The sequence below is a fragment of the Schistocerca serialis genome, chromosome 8, assembly GCF_023864345.2.
Source record: "Schistocerca serialis cubense isolate TAMUIC-IGC-003099 chromosome 8, iqSchSeri2.2, whole genome shotgun sequence".
NCBI lineage: Eukaryota > Metazoa > Arthropoda > Insecta > Orthoptera > Acrididae > Schistocerca > Schistocerca serialis.
This window is the reverse complement of record NC_064645.1, coordinates 578,882,193-578,902,381: the sequence shown is the minus strand read 5'-3', so window position 1 is coordinate 578,902,381 and position 20,189 is coordinate 578,882,193. Positions and strand designations below refer to the sequence as shown.

The following is a 20,189-nucleotide window of genomic DNA, read 5'->3' as shown; positions in this document are numbered from 1 at the left end:
GGATCGGTCAGTGCATCCCGAACCATAGCACAGCACATTGCGTCTGTAACGCATCATCCAGTGTCTGTGCGTACCATTCGACGCCGTTTACAGCAGAGTGGTCTGTCCGCAAGACGTCCATTGCTTCGTCTACCATTGACGCAGAACCACAGACGTCTCCGTCGCCAATGGTGTGATGACAGACGGATGTGGACGGCAGAATGGAATGACGTTGTCTTTACTGACGAGGCACGCTTCTGTCTGCAGCACCACGATGGTCGGATTCGAGTGTGGAGACACCGTGGAGAGAGGATGCTGGACAGCTGAATTATGCACCGCCACACTGGTCTTGCACCGGGTATAATGGTATGGGGCTGTATTGGATATTACTCTCGCACGCCTCTAGTACGCATTGCCGGTACTTTAAATAGCCGGCGCTACATATCCGAGGTGCTGGAGCCAGTTGTCCTTCCTTACCTTCAGGGCTCGGCCACAGCCATATTTCAACAGGATAATCCGCGACCACACGTGGCACGCATTGTCCAAAGGTTCTTCGTCAATAACCAGATTGAATTGCTTCCCTGGCCGGCTCGCTCTCCTGATCTTTCGCCGATAGAAAACATGTGGTCCATGGTTGCTCAACGAGTGACCCAGATTACATCCCCAGCTGCCACACCAGATGATCTTTGGCAACGTGTGGAAGCTGCTTGGGCTGCTGTACCCCAGGAACACATCCAACGTCTCTTTGACTCAATGCCGAGACGTGTGGCAGCGGTGATCTCCAACAATGGCGGCTACTCTGGCTACTGATTCTGGCAGGAGCCACATGTCACAGACGTCTGTAAACGTAATCATTTGATACTTGGTCAACATGTTATCTACAAAATAAATTTTGTTGTGCTACCCCTTGTCTTTCTTGGTGTTGCATTTACGGTGGCCAGCAGTGTAGAAATTAATTTGATTGCGTCTGTCTTTTTGAAAACTCTGCGCATGTTGGCTATAGCCGGGTGCGTTTATGAAGCGCGCTGCAGCGGGCGGGAGCGCTAAGACAGCGGTGTGCGCAGGACAGCCGGGCGGCCGGACGTGATGGAGCTGCTGTCGCGGCCGTGCCTGTTCCACAACGCCGCCTTCAGCCCGAGCGTGGCCTTCTTCGCGCTCGAGTGCCTGGGCCCCGGCGTGCCCACGGTGCGGCTGTACGCCACCCGCGGCCCGCGCCTGCTGCTGCACATGCAGAACAACACGCGGCTGCTCGAGCGCGCCGCCAAGATGGCGCTGCCGCAGGTCAAGACCTTCGCCGTGCAGATCTCGGGCGGCTACTTCGCCCAGGTGCGTCTCCACCTGCCGCCCGGCCTGCGCGAGGAGGAGATCACCAGCTACCCGCTCGTCGTCCAAGTGTGAGTATCCAAGACACTTCAATTTAGCTCGCCACTTACCGGAGAATAGTTCTCGCACGTGTGGTCAGTTCCTTATGTCCAACACGTCAGACACAGAGATATGTGTTATGCCGGAGCCAACGTAGCCCCTGAGGGCCGGCGACCCATATTACACCGCAGAGGACGGGGTTGTCTATGTCCAAGGCGTACCAAAAGCACCATGGTAAACACCGGCTATTTACATACAAGATAATGGAAACAGACATTGCGAGCACTACTTCCTGCAGGGGGAGCTCGAGCCACGGCTTGCAGGAAGTATCACTAAGCCAAAACCTGATTGGCTGGAGACAGCTATTTAGGGGTAGATCCAGGCCTGAAGTTCAGTTCACTCCAGATGTCGACCTCGAGGGCTTCGACCGCTGAAGATTGCGTTTCCGTCTCTGAATTGGACTTTTACTAGTGGGTGTGTGTTACCACGAACCTTTGTGGAAAATTAGAAGTGAACTTTTGTTTGCCTCAATTAGGAGACTTTTACTGGCATCGTTATTGATACCTTTCTTTTGTTGTTCAGTCATCGACCTTGTAAACTTACATAAATAAAAGTTGTGTTTGTGAAAAATTGCGAATTGTGAGTCACAAGAATATGGAGTGCACCCAAGAATTATTCTTACGTAAGAATCCATAGCTGGTCTACCACACACAATCTGCCAGGGAGGTTTCACGCGGGTTATCCACTTGAGCAAGAAAGTGATCGTAAGCTGCTGTTAGTTCCCGACAGACAAATACACTACGTGATCAAAAGTATCCATACACCTATTAGTGGACTTCAATACGGGATGTGTCCACACTTCGACTTTATGACAGCTTTAACTCTCCTGGGTAGTCTTTCGTGGAGATGTGTAGGACAGAAATATCATGGCCTTGAATGCGAACGCATGTCATTAGTGCCTTATGATGGATGGCTAAAATTTAACTAGAGGTCCTCACGGAGGTCCAGTGCGGGTTGTAATTATCCTATGACAGCGAAACTTAGTATATGTGGAAATGGGCGAGGGCGGAACGGATTTACGCTGACAAAAATTTATACTAATTTCGGGTACCATGTGCAAATATGACTCTGTACACTGTTCGTATGACGGTGTGAAGCCCATGCTGTCATTCTACAAGCAATAAAGGTTAATAATGAAATCGACATTATGCGATTTTCATTTATTTGACCTTTTCTCCCCACGTCCTGTTCCTAATCCATTAAATATGGAAACATTTCTACACGTCTTTCTGTCATTCACAGTAGCAGATGCCCATCTGGTGGACAAAATTGGTACTCTCATTTTTTCTAGCTTAAATCGGTCCCACATTAACGCATTAGCACATGTACCAAATTCCGCTGCCATAAGGAATTACAACCTACACTGGACCTCTGCGAGTAGCTGCACTTTAATTATGTAAATGTCGTGTGACTAGAGCCTTCCGTAGGGTAGACCATTCGATGGGTGCAAGTCTTTCGATTTGACGCCAATTCGGCGACTTGTGCGTCGATGGAGAAGAAATGATGATGATTAGGATAAAACAACATCCAGTCCCTGAGAGGATAAAATCTCCGACCCAGACGAAAATCGAACCTGGGCCCTTAGGATTGACTCTCTTTTTTAAATCTCACTTTGTTCGCTATTGTTCGTTGCATCTGCTCGGGGCGGACGTCGTAAGACATCCATTTTTAAGTTCGTTGTTGATCGATTAACTCAGTTTTTTTTTATTACAGAGGGCTGCTAATTCTCTGACCGAACACGCTGAGCTACCGTGCCGGCGAAAATTGTTCTATATTATTCATTGAATCTCTTCATGGCAGACGTCCGATGATACCCGTTCAGTTTGTTCAATGGTCAGATCGGCAGCTTTGCAGACTCTACTTATAACCACTTGTTATAAGACAGGAGATGAGATGCGGTTCTGATCTTACAATTTCTTTTTTTAAATTTGTGGTGGTCTGTGAGCACTGTTTTAACACTTTCAACACTGCCCTCTTTACACCCGGCACTTGGCTGTGAACTGGCATATTTAATGGATGTTTGGAATTAGATTGCAAAGAACAGAAAAATGATAGGAATATGGTTCTTGCATTATTTAAAAGGAAAACGTAAGAGCTTTACATGAATGTGAGTTTATTTTACAATATAAAATACAAATGGGTGTTATAATTTAAAAAAGAAAACACAGAAATATCGTGGACAAAAAAGTTTTACATGATCTCTCTCTTGAGTAATGCCATTATACTGTATCTAACTTTTAAAAATATATCGCTGGAATGTCTAACTGCAGGTACCTGTAAACTGGAGTATTTTAATAGTTCGGATGTAGTTAGCCTTTGTATGAAAATCCTAGAAACACTGTGGGACGTGAAGGCCAAGCGCCACAGTCCTTGCACCACCATCTACTTTCCTTACTGATGCGCTTACCCGTATATTTCTTCCCCCTGTCTGAACGTACTTTGCAATACCTAGTAGTATTCACCTTGTTTGCAGTGGGTGGCACCTTCTCTGGAAAGTGCCTTGCAAATGTCCTCTCAATTTGTGAGGATGAAGCGGCTTGTTGCTGAAAAATATTTCCGCCATTCTGAGCCAATTTCTTCCCCACTTTGTGAATAAAGTCTACTAGGGATACATTCTTCCTAGTCTTCTCTTTGTATAAAATAAAACTGTTGACATTTGACACGATAAACAAATGGAAAAACAGCTGTTTCCACCACTTTAAAGTTTTTCGGGCAAACGGATAATAGCTGGAGAACTGATGTGCTCTGTCAACCCCAGCTTTATTCTTATTGTAATCAATAATAACGTCTGGCTTTACAATTTCTGCTATTCCACCTTTGGCCCTCACTTGAATACTAGTGCTAGTAGACTTATGCTTTGTGGAAAGACAAAAAACATCTCGTTTTGACTTCCACTTCACTGCGAAGAGATGGCGTTTCCTTTGAAAAACTATCTGACCTTTTTTTAGTTTTAGTGTTTTGAATATTCATGGCAAACCTTTCCTGTTTTTTATTATAGTTCCCAGTCCAAGAGTTTTATTTTCCCACAATATGTCCGAAAGAGATGGACTGGTGTAGTACCTATCCATATAAATGCAATGACCTTCGCCAAAGTACTGTGAACACAACCGTTTTACATGGCCCTGGATACTATTGTCAACATTCCTGGAGAACCTGTATATACATCACAGTTTAGCATATAACCAGTTGATGAATCGCAGAAAGCATACAGTTTTATCCCATATTTATTGGGTTTGTTTTTCATGTATACTCTGAAGCCTATTCTACCACGAAAGGGACACATTACCTCATCTATTGCCAAATTCATGCCTGGATGAATACTACTTTTGCTTTTATTCACAAAGAAATCGAAAAAAGGCCTCACTTTGTGAAGTGGGTCATGCTTTTCTTCGCCTCTGCTAATGAACGTAGCATTGTCATTCAAGTGTAACATCGACAATATAGCGCAAAATCGATGGCGACTCAACAATTTACTCGCAATCCTGCCTGCAAAAACGGGTCTGTTGACCAATAATCACTGATTTTCGGCAATTTGACGACGCACATATGCAAAATAATACTGAAAAGCCAGTAAATCTCTTGCAGTTTTACTGCAGACCACTTACGCCAACTAGAGGCTACCTTTGCGTTTCATTGCCGTAATAACGTTACCAGCGTACCGATTCGTTTCACTTTTGATGAGCCGAATAATGTCGTCATCAAAGAAATAACTAAAATATTGAAGCTCCTCAGTGGCACCTGAAAAATGCGATGCTACGCCGACTTCTTCCTGGAAATCCGGCAGTGCTGGCTGATCGTCCAGTTCCGACCAATGTTGCTCTTTGTGCTCAGTGGGCCACACACGACCAGGTACCACAGATGGTGACTGATGGTCTGTACCAGTCTCTGAATAGAAAACAAAATAATGCTAAGATTGGTACTAAGAGGTACTAAATTCAAGTGAAGTAATGAACACTACACACAATACAGAATGCGGTAATGAACTCTTCACTTTATAAACAATTGAGACACATACATACCTGAATCATCGCTTGTACTTTCGTCTGGAGAGTACGAATCGTCTTTGTCAGAATCGTCAATTTCAGATCCTGCATCTCCATAAAGATTATCTAAGATCTTGGCCTCCGTCAACTCGCTGCGCGCCATTTTCACGATCGTAAAACACCTGTGAATGTACTGCAGATAACTTCGTCTTTGCAGTGCTCACAACCGCTCCCAGGATGAGATAGCGATAAATGCTGGCCTCTTGCGGAAGAAGAATGAACTACCTCCACATTAGTTGACGAAACTGCTTCGGAGACCCGCTAAACGCGCTTACGGAACCAAATAAAGGTTCGCCCGTACGGTACACGGGCGCCGTCGCCAACGTCAGGGCGGCCGCGCCCGTATAGCGTACAAGCACCGTGCTGTAAGTGATAAACACTGACCAAGTGTAGACAACACATACTACCACTTATGTCCCATTTGGAAACCCTCACCCCCCCCCCCCCATCTGCCTCATCCTCTTCAATCCCAATTCAGATAACTTGGAACTCGTTGAAAGTATTAGAGCTCAACATTATACTCACATCACAGATATATCACACTAATACTCTGCTAATACACTGATATTATTATCATTGTCATTACTGTTATTATTATTATCTTTATCATATATTTGTCTAACGCCTTTGAAATCAAAACGAAATTTCGCTAGTCTTGGTCAACTGTGTATTAGCAAAAATAATACAAGAATAACACAAAGAATTAAGAGTTTGTACACTGTTTAAGCCTTTAAGGTTTGTGATAGAACAACGGTCATAATACCTGCCACGCTTATAATGTTCATTAGATTATTCGCTTGTTTAGCCGTGCCAGATTAGGGCCTTTAGGCGTTCTCATATATCCGATTTGCCACCTTATTGTTTACTCTCTAGAACATACAAATTTTTATGTGGTAGCGACGGACAATACATGGGAGAGTATAGATGTTTTATATTACTTCTCGTTGTGATATTTACATTGTTCACTCACATTCCTATTACCATCAGTAATTAACCATAACGATCGCCATTTACAGCACACAGTGCTGCTACTCTCCGTGGATATAATACCAAATGGTTCAAATGGCCCTGAGCAAAAAATGGTTCAAATGGCTCTGAGCACTATGCGACTTAACTTCTGAGGTCATCAGTCGCCTAGAACTTAGAACTAATTAAACCTAACTAGCCTAAGGACATCCCACACATCCATGCCCGAGGCAGAATTCGAACCTGCGACCGTGGCGGTCGCTCGGTTCGAGACTGTAGAGCCTAGAACCGCACGGCCACTCCGGCCGGCTATAATTCCATCTCGTGCTGCTGAACAGCTGTAGGTAACTGAAGGTACGCTGTTTACTCTGTTTACAGCACCTGGTGAGGAGTTTGTGGCGAAGAATGCACCCTCCGAACACGATACCCCCAAGGTTTTCCCCCTTTTCCTGCAGATGTTCCGTTAGTTTTACATCCGCGAATTTTTGAGGTTAGGACCAATGAACTTCCATTCTAGGGTTGGATTCGAAAACATATCAGTCAAGACTGCTTTCCACCTAGGTTAGTGTCTTGGATCATACAATGTCACCCTGGAGCACGTGAAAGTGTGATAAGCACTAAATACACGACACAATTTGAAGTCAAGCACAATGAAAAGCGTTATATCTGTATCTATATATATACTCCAGAAACTATTATACGATGAATAGCCGGGAGGTGGGCGGGGGGGAAGTGGGAGGCAGGTTACTTTGTCTTCGAGGTCCGTACGTGATATGTACAGTATAACGTATGGATTCTGTCGAAAATATCGGTTCTCTAATCTTTCCCAATAGTATTTCTCGAAAAGAAAATCTGCTTCCCTTCAGAGATTCTCATTTGATTTCACCGACAATTTACCTAACGCTCGTGTATTGATTGAACCGTTATCTATCAGTATGCTGCTTTCCTCTACCACCCAAGCAGGAAAATCAATAACTGATGTCAAATTGAAAGAATCAGGTAATACTTCAAGGTCAAGCTTTCTATCGGACTCTTTCAAAAAATCTACTTTGAAATCCCCAAAACAATAATTTTCTTTCCTTTGTCTGACAGGAAGCACAACAAAGAATCCAAGATTTTCAAAAATATTTGAAAATTTGCCAATGGGGACCTACAAATGGCTACAACTATAAAAGTACCATTATTTAGTTTAAGCTCACATGCACATGCTTCTATGTGTTGCCCTACGCTAAATATTTTAGTTTTAAAATTTTTCACACTGTGGCTGATGTTAACATATATGGCAACTCGTCCTCTCTCCACAGTGTCTCTACTTACGTGTGCTGAAAGCTTATATCCACCTACATTTGCCAATTCCATACCTGTGGCTATATGATGTTCAGACAGGCGTAGTACATCTATTCCACCCTCAGTTTGTAAATCATCTAAACAAGCAAGAAACTCTTCTACTTTGTTTTTTAATCCCCTGATATTCTGATACAATATATTAACATTATTTTTGGCTGTGCTTTTATGTGAATCTTGTGACATACTAACATTATTTTCCACTGTACTGTTATGGGAATCTTGTGATATTTTCACATTTCTAGTACCTGTCTGTCTGAATTTCTCATTAAGCTTCATTTCAATCAATGTAGGATGATTGGACACTGGTCTTAGCCTAAAAAAGGACTCCCATGAGTTTCAGTGTCCCCCACTAAAGATTTTGCTATCATCCCAGCCAGTTTACCCTTCCCTTTCCTACTGAGATGCAGGCCATGTCCTGTGAAGTTCCACCTACCAATACCATCAACAGGAACCAAACCTGTGCCACTTGAAGCAGCTGATCTAGCTCCATGTTGACCCTCCTGAGAGAGCTGTTCAATTGGTGCCGGTCATACTGCATGTGTGCATAAACCAAGCCAACATTTGTATGGCTCGTTGCAGATGCTATTTTTACCAGGTCACACTCAATATTGTAGCCCTGATCCCTATCAATACTTTTTCCCGTTCCACTCACTACCACAACATGATCCTGCTTTGTATAACCCTTGCACAACGATCCTACATCCTCTATCACTTAGGTCATACTGCATGTGTGCATAAACCAAGCCAACATTTGTATGGCTCGTTGAAGATGCTATTATTACCAGGTCACACTCAATATTGTAGCTCTGATCCCTATCAATACTGTTTCCCGTTCCACTCACTACCACAACATGATCCTGCTTTGTATAACCCTTGCACAACGATCCCACATCCTCTATCACTTAGCTAAGACATGCACTGGGCTTGAAAATACTTGTGACTTGGTACTTGTCACCTCCTTCTTCCTGCAGGATGTGGCCCACGCCTCTTTCATGACTACTACCTAACAACAGAACTTTCCTCCTACTTTCTACTTTTTTTGCGACAGTTGGTTTCCTAGTGAAAGTCTGTTGTGTGCTGACTACATTTACATCTACTTGAGCCTCTTCCTTAGCTGACTGAGGTAGCAAGGCAAATCTATTGTTTGTGCCAATTATGAAAGTGTCTGATACTGTTCTCTTTCTGTGGCCCTTGTTCCTTGCTATCACTTCCCACCTGTCTTCACCCTCCTCCCCCCTTAACTTCATCTGTTCCTTCCTGGCACTATCAAATGGTTCAAATGGCTCTGAGCACTATGGGACTTAACATCTACGGCCATCAATCCCCTAGAACTTAGAACTACTTAAACCTAACTAACCTAAGGACATCACACAACACCCAGTCATCACGAGGCAGAGAAAATCCCTGACCCCGCCGGGAATCGAACCCGGGAACCCGGGCACGGGAAGCGAGAACGCTACCGCACGACCACGAGCTGCGGACCCTAGCACTATCCTAATGGGCTCTAATCATCCCTTCCTGTTCCGCTATTTTCCTATCCCCGATGTTATTCAATCTGTACCTTGAACAAGCAGTAAGGGAAACCAAAGAAAAATTTGGGGTAGGAATTAAAATTCAGGAAGAAGAAGTAAAAATTTGAGTTTCAAATGACATTGTAATTCTGTCAGGACTTGGAAGAGCAGTTGAACAGAATGGACACGTCTTGAATAGAGGGTATAAAATGAACAACAAAAGCAAAACAAGAATAATGGAAAGTAGTCGAATAAAAACAAGTGGTGCTGAGGAAATTAGATTAGGAAACTAGAGACTTAAAGCAGTAGATAATTTTTGCTATTTGGGCAGCAAAGTAAATGATGATGGGTTCTGGAGAAATGGAGGAACACGAGAGAAGTTATAAAATGTAGCCTGGCAATGGTAAGAAAAGCATTCCGAAGAAGAGGAATTTGTTAACATAGAATGTAAATTAATTGTTACCAATTGTTTTCTGGAGGTATTTCTATCAAGTGTAGCCATGTATGAAAGTGAAACATGGACGATAAACAGTTTAGACAAGAAGAGAATAGGGGATTTAGAAAGTGGTGCCACGGAAGAATGTTGAAGATTAGGTGCGTAGGGCATGTAACTAACGTATTGAATAGAATTTGTAGAACTACCTGACTAGAAGAAGGGATCGGTTGATAGGATACATTCTGAGACGTCAAGGGCTCACCGTATTCAAAAATGGCTCCGAGCACTATGGGACTTAACAGCTATGGTCATCAGTCCCCTAGAACTCAGAACTACTTAAACCTAACTAACCTAAGGACATCACACAACACCCAGTCATCACGAGGCATAGATAATCCCTGACCCCGCCTGAAATCGAACCCGGGATCCCGGTAGCTATTCGGAGATCGTGACAGAGTATCATGGAGTCTTGTGACAAGATCACAACAACAACAACAACAACAACAACAACAACGCAGAGAACGTTAATGGAGCTGTCACACTTTCCAGTTGCAGTCCCGACGCCATCCTTGTACTCACTAACTTCTACAAGCGTAGTACAGTGATCTTCACTGTTTTGTATTAATTACCTTACTCTTGAAAGTACTTCATTCAGACAGGCTACTGCTGACTGAACATGTGTAAATACAGAAACGGCGCTTGGCATTGCAGGTACGGCGGCCCGGGCACGCAGCTGGTGACGGAGCGCTGGAAGCTGGACTGGAGCACGTTCCTGGCCAGCAACCGCGACTTCATCGTGGCGCAGATCGACGGCCGCGGCTCAGGCGGGCAGGGCTACCAACTGCTGCACGAGGTCTACCTGAGGCTCGGTTCCGTCGAGGTCGACGACCAGATTGAAGTCACTGAGTGAGTCCGCACACCTTTACTGGTGACACACAAACTTATTAACTCCGTTCCAGTACCAGTATCCAGGATATGTGGGACCACATGCAACAGTTGTTGGCCAGCTTGCCACAGGATAGAATACATCAGCTTAATGACACCTTGAAAGTCTACCCCTTGTTTGTTAAGCTGATTAATTTTCATGTAAGAAGTATCTCCCTTTGATATAAGCGGACGCAGTACTCCATGGTTCCCATTTCTACCGCTGTGTGTCTAATTCTTTCAATTAGGCCCGATAAATTGAGATATGAGTAATCAAACCCGCTAGAAAATTTAGTATTCTAATTTAAAAATGAAGCAACGGATAACGCAACATCGGTGAATGGCCATGGAACAATATGTGCACATTAGGGTCGATAAGACTTTCTTTTTTCGATACTATGAATTCAGTTAGTCGCATGAAGTGCATAACGCATACATTGATATGCCTGGATTGAAAATTCATAGAATATAGCCATTGTCGCAGTGGTATGGATGAAGGATACTAAATAACGCTAAGAGAGAACTTCAATTATCATTCTGATTTATTTAGATAATATTTAAGAAAACTATTGCTCTCTGTGACAAACCATTTAAGAAAACTATTACTCTCTGTGACAAAACATTTAAGGAAACTATGACTCCTTGTGATAAAACATACGTGAAATCTATTATATTTAAAAAACTATCACTCTCAGTGACAGAACGTACATGAAGCACTCACTATCTCTTGCATCTCGTCATGCCGGAAACATAGACAAGACTTCGTCGCCAGTTACATCTACTAATGATTAAAATGGGTAAAAATGAACGTTACTGAATGGTGGGCTCTTAAAACCATTTAGTTATTGTCACACCTATTTAACGCGCGGAGTAGGGAAGGATATTACCTTTCACTCTCTCAAACATTACTTGTGTTACTACACATACAGTGCCATGCGGATAAGTTCATGTTGAAACCGCGTATTATGCAACCGCAATGCAACGTGAGCAAACCAGCCCAGGCTTCATGACTCCACATTATTCATACTATGATTAACGAATGGCAAATCCAGTGACTACCGTTATGAATGCTGGCAACACGTGATCAAATTCGACAACAAAGAAACGAGTAAAATAAACCGTTGAATCATGAAAAATTTATATTGGTTATATCCAGAACGAAACTATGCAACAAATGAAACATTAATGAACCCATCCGCTATTGACCTAAGAAACAAGAACCGTTGGTTCATGCCCTCAATCACCTCGCACCTAAGTCCGCTAGTTGAAACACATTAACCTGAAAAATTTCTACAAATAAAATATCACTGAACGTTTCCCGGTATTAATTCACATCCGAACATGCTTCATAATCAATGTTACCCCAAAAAACCTAGATTATGAATAACTTTTCTCACCATCAATGACAAGTGCCGCACCCCTGCGTCCGTCTCGTTCAATCGGCGGCCCCAGAGTTTCTTAACATGCCGCGTTCCAGGACCAACCGCCAACCGTTCAAAACAACTGGTGGTGGGTGTAGGACCTCAGTGAGAACCAACCTCACAAACTCTGCCCTGCTCATCCCCACTCTCTTTGAAATCACGAACTCTCTGCCGAATCTGCTCACGTTGTTATTTTGGATGCTAAACTACCCTACTGCTACCATCTTTGACTAACCCAGATTATTATACAGGGTGATTCAAAAAGAATACCACAACTTTAAAAATGTGTATTTAATGAAAGAAACATAATATAACCTTCTGTTACACATCATTACAAAGAGTATTTAAGAAGGTTTTTTTTCACTCAAAAACAAGTTCAGAGATGTTCAATATGGCCCCCTCCAGACACACGAGCAATATCAACCCGATACTCCAACTCGTTCCACACTCTCTGTAGCATATCAGGCGTAAAAGTTTGGATAGCTGCTGTTATTTCTCGTTTCAAATCATCAGTGGTGGCTGGGAGAGGTGGCCGAAACACCATATCCTTAACATACCCCCATAATAAAAAATCGCAGGGGGTAAGATCAGGGCTTCTTGGAGGCCAGTGATGAAGTGCTCTGTCACGGGCTGCCTCGGGTAGTTTGGTTTTCAGCCTAGTCAACAATGCCTCAAGCGAACAAATGTACAACTAAATGAAACTTTATAGCTCCCTTAATTCGCCGACAGATAGTGCTTAGCTCTGTCTTTTGTCGTTGCAGAGTTTTAAATTCCTAAAGTTGTGGTATTCTTTTTGAATCACCCTGTATATTCCGTGCATAATTACGTTTATCCATCCACATACATCATGGAATCAAAGGATGAGAGAGGAGGTGTGACACCAAAAGAAGAAAAAATATACAAGGAAGCATTCTTGAATCCAGGAGGTTAATTAGCTAACGAAAATTTAACCAATAGCTGGCGCTGTAAACGTCAGAATACGCACACCAACAGGTGCGTGGCGCACATTCGTTCCTCACATTGCGTCCAAGAAGCACAACGTGACGGTTTCCATGAAGGATCGCACTATGCTGGTAAGGCTCTTTTACAAGAAGAGTGACTGTGCGCGAGTAGCCCTGCAGAAGTTCCATACAATGAAGGTTATGAAAAAAGTCGTAAGTTCTATGTCTGCTATTGGTCTGGAGAAAATAATTACAAAATCCGAAAAGACAGGTACTTTCGAAGTGCAGTGTGGCAGATGTAGGAAAGCGGTTGATCCAAAATCTATCGAACATGTGGCAACAACGTTGCAGGATGGGTCGAGCGGTGTTGCGCAGTCCACGGGGAATCGCCCGAACATTGGACATGCCTGCGAGCACAGTGCATAAAATCCCGCGAAACATCCTGCACTGCTGCCCGTATGAAGTCACGCATGTTGCGGAGTTGTTTCGTGCTGACCTGCCAGCGAGACAAGCGTTCGCTCTAAATTTCTTGCTCACATGGAAGTGAACAATGAAAAGCCATGGAACGTTCTGTGGGCAGACCAAATACATTTCCATTCCCAAGAACATGACAATACCCAGAATTGCGGGAATATGGGCAACGGAAAATCTGCACATACATAAATCGTTACCACTAAATTCTACAAAGGTGATTGTGTTGTGCGTCCTGAAGGCATCGTATATCGTGGGGACGTATTTTAACGAGGAGACGAGTCCTGCTGGTCCTGTTTACCTGAAATGCCATTAGTGCAAGCTATCAGAGTATTTTGCGCGCCAACGGCATTCCAACCCGTTAATACCGTGGATACGTGGATAAGATCATACACTCCTGGAAATTGAAATAAGAACACCGTGAATTCATTGTCCCAGGAAGGGGAAACTTTATTGACACATTCCTGGGGTCAGATACATCACATGATCACACTGACAGAACCACAGGCACATAGACACGGGCAACAGAGCATGCACAATGTCGGCACTAGTACAGTATATATCCACCTTTCGCAGCAATGCAGGCTGCTATTCTCCCATGGAGACGGTCGTAGAGATGCTGGATGTAGTCCTGTGGAACGGCTTGCCATGCCATTTCCACCTGGCGCCTCAGTTGGACCAGCGTTCGTGCTGGACGTGCAGACCGCGTGAGACGACGCTTCATCCAGTCCCAAACATGCTCAATGGGGGACAGATCCGGAGATCTTGCTGGCCAGGGTAGTTGACTTACACCTTCTAGAGCACGATGGGTGGCACGGGATACATGCGGACGTGCATTGTCCTGTTGGAACAGCAAGTTCCCTTGACGGTCTAGGAATGGTAGAACGATGGGTTCGATGACGGTTTGGATGTACCGTGCACTATTCAGTGTCCCCTCGACGATCACCAGTGGTGTACGGCCAGTGTAGGAGATCGCTCCCCACACCATGATGCCGGGTGTTGGCCCTGTGTGCCTCGGTCGTATGCAGTCCTGATTGTGGCGCTCACCTGCACGGCGCCAAACACGCATACGACCATCATTGGCACCAAGGCAGAAGCGACTCTCATCGCTGAAGACGACACGTCTCCATTCGTCCCTCCATTCACGCCTGTCGCGACACCACTGGAGGCGGGCTGCACGATGTTGGGGCGTGAGCGGAAGACGGCCTAACGGTGTGCGGGACCGTAGCCCAGCTTCATGGAGACGGTTGCGAATGGTCCTCGCCGATACCCCAGGAGCAACAGTGTCCCTAATTTGCTGGGAAGTGGCGGTGCGGTCCCCTACGGCACTGCGTAGGATCCTACGGTCTTGGCGTGCATCCGTGCGCCGCTGCGGTCCGGTCCCAGGTCGACGGGCACGTGCACCTTCCGCCGACCACTGGCGACAACATCGATGTACTGTGGAGACCTCACGCCTCACGTGTTGAGCAATTCGGCGGTACGTCCACCCGGCCTCCCGCATGCCCACTATACGTCCTCGCTCAAAGTCCGTCAACTGCACATACGGTTCACGTCCACGCTGTCGCGGCATGCTACCAGTGTTAAAGACTGCGATGGAGCTCCGTATGCCACGGCAAACTGGCTGACACTGACGGCGGCGGTGCACAAATGCTGCGCAGCTAGCGCCATTCGACGGCCAACACCGCGGTTCCTGGTGTGTCCGCTGTGCCGTGCGTGTGATCATTGCTTGTACAGCCCTCTCGCAGTGTCCGGAGCAAGTATGGTGGGTCTGACACACCGGTGTCAATGTGTTCTTTTTTCCATTTCCAGGAGTTTATTTATGCAAGATGGCGCTCCTCCGCACAGACAGTGAAACGGCTCATGCCGAGGCATTTCGTAAATGTTGAAACTATCAGCCGTTTTTTCCCTACAGCCTGGCCTTCCAGATCACCTGATCTTCATATGTGTGACTTCTCGCTGTGGGGTTATCTGAAAGTTGTCGTGTTCAGTGCTACAATTACGAACGTAGCTGAACTGGAGCATGCACTGCGCAATACATTCTTAACGTGGTCCGTGAGACAATCCGATCCGTTGACGAACATGCTGTTTCTCGATTTCAACTTGTGGCCGAAAATGGTGGACAACATATTGAACATATCTAGCGGAGGTCTTACAACTACTGAAAACCGGTGCCATTTTGCTTGTTATGCAGTTTTAGACCTTAAGACAATTAAAAGCCGACATTTTACTTTTTATGCGGTTTTTGGCCCCAGGACATTTAAAAACTGATTTTTCGCATTCGATGTGGTACTACCTTGCCGTAGTGGATGTGGTTACCTAAATAACATTACCACAAGTGTTGACTGCCAAACTTGTGCAGTCATGCACACTGAGAAATGGTTCAAATAGCTCTGAGCACTAAGGGACTTAACATCTGAGGTCATCAGTTCCCTAGAACTTAGAACTACTTAAACCTAACTAACCTAATGACAGCACACACATCCATGCCCGAGGCATGATTCTACCTTCGACCGTAGCGGTCGCGCGGTTCCAGAGTGAAGCGCCTAGAACCGTTCGGCCACAACGGCCGGCTCATGCGCACTGAACAGTATGGATGGTGTCATGTGCAAGGTAAACCATAGCTGTCGAATTGCGATTTATCTGTCATTTGTAGCCGACCCCATTTACGTTAAGACGCTTACAGCACCATCTGTTGGTTAATGTTCGTACTTTTTTTGTTCCATGGCATTTGTCCCTGCCTCAGTTTGACGTCCATTCTGAGCTGAGGTCCTCTCTCTACAGCGTTTTGAAAGTGGGACTAGAAAAGTGGACACAATTTACACTCTCAACCAGTGAAATTTTGTTTCGTTTCCTCCACCACTTGTGGGTGCTTCATTCATTTGTCAAGCAGTGTATTAATACGTCGTCTGTGTTATGATCTGAAATATTATGGCACCTTTCTTCTGTTTAATCGTTTCAGAGGAAAATCTCTATCGAGCGAGGTGGCACAGTGGTTAAGTGGTTAGCATACTGGACTGGCATTCTGGAGGACGACGGTTCAAACTCGCATCCGGCCATCCTGATTTGGATTTTCCGTATTTTCCTAAATCGCTTCAGGCAAATGCCGCGATGGGTCCTTTGAAAGAGCACGGCCGATTTCTTTCCCCATTCGTCGCTCATCCGATGGGGCCGATGAGCTCGCTGGTTGGTGGCTCTGAGCACTATGGGACTTAACATCGGATGTCATCAGTCCCCTAGAACTTAGAACTACTTAAACCTAACTAACCTAAGGACAGCACCCACATCCATGCCCCAGGCAGGATTCGAGCCTGCGACCGTAGCGGTCGCGCGGTTCCAGACTGAAGCGCCTAGAATCGCTCGTCCACACCGGCCGGCTCGCTGGTTGGTCCCTTCCTCAAAATCAGCCAACCAACCAAAAGAAAATGTCTCCTTGCTGGAAAGCGGTTTTGAGCGTAGCGATGTGATCGTGAGTGTGTGCCGGCAGGTACCTGCGCGACTCGCTGCACTTCGTGGACAAGCGGCGCGTGGCCGTGTGGGGCTGGAGCTACGGCGGCTTCGTGGCGGCCATGGCGCTCGCCAGGGACCGCGAGCGGGACGTCTTCCACTGCGGCATCTCCGTGGCGCCCGTCACCACGTGGAAGCTCTACGGTGAGTCTGCGCCTCGCACGCCACATCTCGACACCACTGCGTCTGTCTCTGCCTCGCTAAAATTTGTGTTAATATGTTGTTGTTGTTGTTGTTGTCGTTGTTGTTGTGGTCTTCAGTCCTGAGACTCGTTTGATGCAGCCCTCAATGCTACTCTATCCTGTGTAAGCTTCTTCATCTTCCAGTACTTACTGCAACCTACATCCTTCTGAATCTGCTTAGTGTATTCATCTCTTGGTCTCCCTGTACGACCGAGCGAGATGGCGCAGTGGTTAGACACTAGACTCGCATTCGGGAGGACGACGGTTCAATCCCGCGTCCGTCCATCCTGATTTAGGTTTTCTGTGACTTCCCTAAATCGCTCCAGGCAAATGCCGGGATTGTTCCTTTCAAAGGGCACGGCCGACTTCCTTCCCCGTCTTTCCCTAATCCGATGAGACCGATGAACTTACTGTCCGGTCTCCTTCCCCAAAACAACCAACCAACCAATCTCCCTCTACGATTTTTACCCTCCACGCTGCCCTCCAATGCTAAATTTGTGATCCCTTGATGCCTCAGAACATGTCCTACCAACCGATCCCTTCTTCTAGTCAAGTTGTGCCGCATATTCCTCTTCTCCCCAATTCTATTCAATACCTCCTCATTAGTTATGTTATCTACCTATCTAATCTTCAGAATTCTTCTGTAGCTCCACATTTGCTTCTATTCTCTTCTTGTCTAAACTATTTATCGTCCATGTTTCACTTCCATACATGGCTACACTCCATACATATACTTTCAGAAACGACTTCCTGACACTTAAATCTATACTCGATGCTAACAAATTTATCTTCTTCAGAAACGCTTTCCTTGCCATTGCCAGTCTACATTTTATATCCTCCCTACTTCGACCATCATCAATTATTTTGCTCCCCAAATAGCAAAACTCATTTACTAACTTAAGCGTCTCATTTCCTAATCTAATACCCTCAGCATCAATCGATTTAATTCGACTACATTCCATTATCCTGGCTTTGCTTTCGTTGATGTTCATCTTATACCATCCTTCCAAGACACTGTCCATTCCGTTCAACTGCTCTTCCAAGTCCTTTGCTGTCTCTGATTGAATTACAATGTCATCGGCGAACCTCAAAATTTTTATTTCTTCTCCATGGATTTTAATATCTACTCCGAATTTTTCTTTTGTTTCCTTTACTGCTTGCTCAATATACAGATTGAATAACATCGGGGAGAGGCTACAACTCTGTCTCACTCCCTTTCCAACCACTGCTTCCCTTCCATGCCCCTCGCTTCTCATAACTGCCATCTGGTTTCTGCACAAATTGTAAATAGCCTTTCGTTCCCTGTATTTTACCCCTGCCACCTTTAGAATTTGAAAGAGAGTATTCCAATCATCATTGTCAGAAGCTTTCTCTAGGTCTACAAATGCTAGAAACGTAGGTTTGCCTTTCCTTAATCTTTCTTCTAAGATAAGTCGTAAGGTCAGTGTTGCTTCACGTGTTCCAACATTTCTACGGAATCCAAACTGATCTTCCCCGAGGTCGGCTTCTACCAGTTTTTCCATTCGTCTGTAAAGAATTCGCGTTAGTATTTTGCAGCTGTGACTTATTAAACTGATAGTTCGGTAATTTTCACATCTGGCAACAACTGCTTTCATTGGGATTGGAATTATTATATAGTTCTTGAAGTCTGAGGGTATTTCGCCTGTCTCGTACATCTTGCTCGCCAGATGGTAGAGTTTTGTCAGGGCTGGCTGTTAATATAGAACTTCTTTTTCTTCTTCTGTCAAGTAAACTGAACAAAAAAACGCTATTCCAGTGGACCCTCCCAAAGAAGAAAAAGTCGTCATTTCGACTTAACAGTGTACAGCCGCTTGTCGATTTCCAAACACGTTTTGGGCCCAGGACAAATAAAAACCGATTTTTCGCATCCGATATGGTACGACCTTGCTGTGGTGGATGGCCTTACCTAACTAACATTGGCACAACTGTTGAGCAGTACAGGTGGTGTCATATGAAGGGTAACAGGCAGAACCCATGTTTCTAGATTTTCGGAAAGCATTTGACACGGTGCCCCAGTGCAGGCTGTTAATGAAGGTACGAACGTAGGGAATAAGTTAACAGATACGTGAGTGACTTTAAGACTTCGTAAGTAATAGAACCCAGTACAGCGAGTCTTCATCAGAGACAGGGGTATTTTCAGCACTGCTGCAGGGAAGTGTGATGGGACCGCTATTATTTTCTATACACATAAATGATCTGGTGGACAGGGTGAGAGCAATCTGCGGTTGTTTGCTGATGATGCAGTAGTGTACGGTAAGGTGTTGAAGCTGTGTGACTGTAGAAGGAAAGAAGATGACTTAGACAAAATTTCTAGTTGGTGTGATCAATGGCAGCTAGTTCTAAAAGTAGAAAAAATGTAAGTTAATGCAGATGAGTAGGAAGAACAAACCTGTAATGTTGGGCTACGGCATTACTAGTGTCCTGCGTGACTCAGTCAAGTCGTTGAAATATCTGGACGTGACGTTGCAAAGCGATATGAGGTCGAACGAGCGTGTGAGAACTGTGGTAGGGAAGGCGAATGGTCGACTTCGGTTTATTGGGAGAATTTTAGGAAAGTGTAGTTCACCTGTCAAGAAGACCGCATATAGGATGGTGTTGCGACCTATTCATGAGCACTGCTAGTGTGTTTCGGATCCGTACCAGGCCGGATTGCAGGAAGACATCGAAGCAATTCAGAAGTGGGCTGCTAGATTTGTTACCGACAGGTTCGAACTACACGTAACTGTTACGGAGCTGCTTCGAGAACTCAAATGGGAGTCCTTGGAGGGAAGGCGACGTTCTTTTCGAGAAACACTATTGAGAAAGTTTAAAGAACCGGAATTTGAGGCTGTCAAACGGTTCTATTGCCTCCAACATACATTGCTCGTAAGGACCATGAAGTTAAGATACAAGAAGTCAGGGCTCATACGGAGGCATATAAACAGTAGTTTTTCCTTGCCTCTGTTTGCGAGTTGAACAGGAAAGGAAATCACTAGTAGTCGTACAGGGTACCCTCCACCACGTACTGTACAGTGACTTGCG

General features: G+C 45.0%; 1 protein-coding gene across 1 annotated transcript in view; it reads left to right on the top strand.

The window, feature by feature from the left end:
• Positions 1 to 20,189, top strand: part of LOC126417133 (dipeptidyl aminopeptidase-like protein 6) — a gene marked incomplete at its 5' end in the record, with an annotated part of 447,744 nt that overhangs the window by 407,218 nt on the left and 20,337 nt on the right. Inside the window, 3 exons of the mRNA XM_050085030.1 lie at positions 1,049 to 1,373; positions 10,416 to 10,610; positions 16,946 to 17,109. Coding sequence (XP_049940987.1) covers positions 1,049 to 1,373; positions 10,416 to 10,610; positions 16,946 to 17,109 — 684 coding nt within the window. The remainder of the gene's footprint in view (positions 1 to 1,048; positions 1,374 to 10,415; positions 10,611 to 16,945; positions 17,110 to 20,189) is intronic.